Below are 4157 nucleotides of genomic sequence, written 5' to 3'. Positions count from 1 at the left end.
TTATATCGCTGGACGAATAATTCAAAGGTTGGTTTTAATAATTTTAATTAATACAATCACTTGCTTTGGTGTGGAAATAAGTATATCTTATTTTCTACCCTACAGTGTGTGTGAATGGGTGGATGAGAAAACATTGTAAAGCACTTTGAGTACCACGAAGGTACAAAGGAGATACACAAGTGCAGACCAGTTACCATATTCAGAGGATGCTCTATTCCTAAGCCCTTCTGGGACCGTGCTCATGGTGCTGTCAGAGAAGTCCTGTGTTACCATATTGAATTCACTTGCATGTCATTTTATTTAGGGATCATGGACCTAAACTTATCTAAAAGTGACAGATCTCCTAAAAATCTGTATGGCAGCGAGCAAAAAGTCTGTAACAAGGTGATGGCTCTGTAGGGAACCTCCTAATATCAACCAATGGGCAGTCATAATTACAGATATCCAGTGCATGGGATGTATGACTTTGGGTTTGAGAGTCCAGAAGGACAAATATGATGCTCTCTGGGAAAAATGGGACACGTACCTCACAACAAAAGCTGATAACCTGCTGTGCTTTTGATCTCTGGTCTATGAATACATTATTCTCATTTTATTTTAAGGTAGAGGTGTAGTGAAAGTGGAGGTGTGTTTAAGGTGGAAGTGTTTTAAGGAGGAAGTGTACATTGGGTGTAAGTGTTTCAGAAACCAGACTGACTTGAATGAAGCTACGCTGTCGATGACTCTCTCCAGACCCGTCTCCTTATTACCCTGAAGAGACACAAACACAGTCTGAGAGACAGACAGGTGCACAGACAGACAGGTACATAGACAGACAGGTAAGTGTCTTACATTTTCAGGCAGAGCCTTGATCAGCTCGCTGTGAGCCATTGGTCTGATTGACAGCTGATGGATGATTTCTCGTCTGACCTCATCGAAAGGTTCTACCTGGCCAACGCCCGCCACGTACCGCTCACCTGTAACCGACACACAAACTGCAGGTGAACTCACATGCTCCAGGTGTAGAGCCTGGACCTGATATCTTAGTCTCAGATGAAGACAGGGCAGCACAGATGGACTCACCGACAACCATGATGATGAGGTGGAGCATCTCCTCAATCAGAGTGTTCTGCTGGACCAGGTCCTGTGCAACACACAGTAGAATGTCAGTAGAGCATCAGAGTGTCTGTAGCGTTAGTCTGTCTGGAGAATGTCCGTTGTATCAGCANCAGCTCATGGTGGCAGCAGAGAGCATTGTGGGAGTTTAGCAGCAGCGGGACCATGACAGAGACTCTGAGGAGGTTCAGGACCTCCAACCAGAGCTGTTGTAAAACCAGCTAAACTGTGAGTAGACCATGGTCTGCTGTGTCAATGAACAGCGTCCCTGAGCTGTAACAGCTAACTGTATCAATGAAGCCTGTTATTGATTAATAAGTTATTGATTTAGTTTAACCCTCCTAAATATCAGAGTAGAAAATTGCTCAAAATACTAACTGGAAAAATACAGAAACACCAAATCCATCCTCACAGACACACAGGTGTGTGGGTACTGACGTGTGATCTTGCAGGTGTAGTTGAAGGTGATGTCGTCGTCTGCGCTGCTGTTCTCCAGCTGCTGCTGCTCCTCCAGTAAAGCCATGCCCACCAGGTGGAGTACCTGCACAGGTGTACATGGTAGACAGAATACACACAGAGAACATGCAGAGTACACAGTTAACAGGCCTTCCAGACTTCCTACGAAGCATTTCTGCTCAAAGGATGCCGCCCTCTGCAGGTCATTCAAATGTGAGCAGATTCATGAACAAAGCCCTCAAACCCTCTGAACTCTGAGCGGTTTGTGTCATTTTTCTTCACTGTGGCTCATGTTTCACTGCAAGTTTCTGGTCTTCAGTGATGAACACCAGCAGCCTGTTGGTATGAAGGCCGGCAGCTGAGGTGACAAACTGCAGTGAAAACTGGTGCTTCTCTTGCATCATGTGGTCGAACATGGTTTGATCCTGGACTGAGGTCTGTGGATGTCACTGGGTTTCAACTCAGCACTTTAAATACCACAGGCAGACTATTTACCAGCTCGTACTTCTATGAGGTCCAAACAGAACCTTACAGAACTTTAGAGGTCTGTTACAGCACAGCTGCAGGTTTGATATGTTTGAACACCTGCAGATAAAATCTTGTACCACTGAGTGACCTCCAGCAGTCGTATATTGTCCATACAGATGATAAACGCTGCAGCCTCACCCTCTGCAGCATGGACTCCGTCCAGCCGCCCCCGCTGGGCTCCACGGCCCACTGCAGCACAGCGCCCTCTACAGCCAGCAGCACGTCGCACTGCAGCAGGTTCACCAGGCTGCCGAACAGAGGACAGAGGGGGGGCGGGAGAGGGGGGGGCAGGGCTGCCGACACACAGACGGGTTACCACGGTGACCAGGTAAAGCTAACACTTGTGAAGTTAGAGGCAGAGGTGTTTACCTGTGTCCTCCCCGTTCTGTCTCCTCAGCTTCCTCTGAGCCTCCTCAGCCTGGAACATCACACACACATCGTTACCATGGCAACACTCAGTTCAACGCCCGCTCAACGCCCCGATCAATACTGCGATCAGTAGTACCTTGGACTGGTCGGCTCTGCTGTAGTGATGGAAGTACAGGTTGAAGTGTTTGTTCCACTCAGGACGCAGTTCATACAGACCTCGACCTGTCACACCTGGTTTCCTGTAAACGCAGTGCAAGTACACACAGTACTACAGTCACTACTGCAGACCCCGACCTGTCACACCTGGCTGGCTATGGTGTAAGTGTTTTTAAGGTGGATTTATAATAAAATGCAAGTGCATAGTCGAACTGGGAGGCCATTGAACAAACTATGAAAAGGCACCAAAGGACTGGGAATTGTGATTTGCCCTGAAAAATGGACAAACATAATTAATACACAAATTACAACTACTGCTTCAGATACATGAAGGGATTCCTCATGGTGTGTGAATGAGTGTTGTAGGATATGGACAGACACAGATGCCAGAAGGATTCCAGAGGCTTCATTTGAACTTTCCAGCATCCAGTCACATGTCATAAAAGACAGAACTATTCTGCAGGCCACAGGGTCATGTAAATCAGCTCTGCCGACTGGGGGAAGCCAGAGCCAGGACAAGCAGAGCCCACTTAGGACTTCCCTTATCACACCTATCACAGCTTCAGAGGATCGAACACACAGAAGCTTTTGGGGGAAGACAAAGAAAAACATTCAACCATGCAGACCTTAACAGATGGCCCAGATGGCCGGGTGCAATGAAGTGCCCCGGGCTTATCGTATTGCTCTGCTGACCCCTCATGTCCTGTGGCATGCAACAACTGAACTTATGAATGAACAATAGGACACAGTACCAGAGGATGTGCCTTATTATCTTATGTTAAGTTTAGTTGTTACATGTTTAGATATATCATGTCCTGATAAATACCCCAAAGCTTAATTACAGTTGGATAAGTCCTTCTTTAATTGATCAGCTTGTTATATAACCATATCCTGAGCATTGTGTTATTTCTGTAACCGTCAGAGACAGATTTATCATGTTTAGACTCCCCATGAAGCTCTACATGTGACACATTCATTTCCAACAAGCTTAACTTTGTATAATTGAAAGTACATATAGTTCTGAAGGAACATTATTACTTTCAGAGTAAACTCTGACCACCTCACGACCTCCCGGTGATACTGGGACGTCATATCTAACAGCCCCTCTGGGAGTGGAGCTCGCTCTGATTGGTCAGTAGGTTTACTATTAAAAGGCATTTCACCCGAAAGAGACTTTCTGAGACTTTCTAAAACTTTCTGAGACTTTCTGAAGACCATAGAATCTCCCACTTTGGTCCAATGTATCCACTCCAACTGCCACCCTGATCCAACTCAAGCTGAAGGCCTCGTCTCCCAACTCCAGACGCTGCTGCACCCGCCAAGGAACTGGAGGTATCAAGCTTCTGTCTCTAAACGGGTGTTTCATGATTACAATTGGCCTTCTGACCAATATTCCAAATTTATCAGATTATCTGCTGCTTCAGGTGAAAAGACTTTTACGTCTCCAGACCACCACTCTGTTCCACATCAGGTTTTCACACTCATATTCTCAACCAGCATTTCCATCATTGTTTGTATTTTATGTTTTATGTTTGTTGTTGTTATTTGTTTGT

General features: G+C 45.9%; 1 protein-coding gene and 1 long non-coding RNA gene across 3 annotated transcripts in view; both read right to left on the bottom strand.

The window, feature by feature from the left end:
- Nucleotides 1-4157, bottom strand: part of ubr2 (ubiquitin protein ligase E3 component n-recognin 2) — a 23073-nt gene that overhangs the window by 10910 nt on the left and 8006 nt on the right. For both annotated transcript variants that reach the window (XM_008293838.1, XM_008293837.1), the window contains exons 11-13: nucleotides 1063-1123; nucleotides 832-956; nucleotides 698-750 (exon numbers count right to left, since the gene is read on the bottom strand). In XM_008293838.1, coding sequence (XP_008292060.1) covers nucleotides 698-750; nucleotides 832-956; nucleotides 1063-1123 — 239 coding nt within the window. The remainder of the gene's footprint in view (nucleotides 1-697; nucleotides 751-831; nucleotides 957-1062; nucleotides 1124-4157) is intronic.
- LOC103366180 (uncharacterized) lies at nucleotides 1537-4151 on the bottom strand. The gene is made up of 4 exons (XR_520653.1): nucleotides 2585-4151; nucleotides 2449-2497; nucleotides 2218-2372; nucleotides 1537-1636 (listed from the first exon to the last, which is right to left on the bottom strand). It is a non-coding gene; the product is annotated as an uncharacterized LOC103366180 (long non-coding RNA).

This window comes from Stegastes partitus, unplaced genomic scaffold (assembly GCF_000690725.1).
Source record: "Stegastes partitus isolate 25-593 unplaced genomic scaffold, Stegastes_partitus-1.0.2 Scaffold915, whole genome shotgun sequence".
NCBI lineage: Eukaryota > Metazoa > Chordata > Actinopteri > Pomacentridae > Stegastes > Stegastes partitus.
The sequence above is the reverse complement of the archived record's forward strand: the minus strand, read 5'-3'. Positions and strand labels throughout refer to the sequence as shown.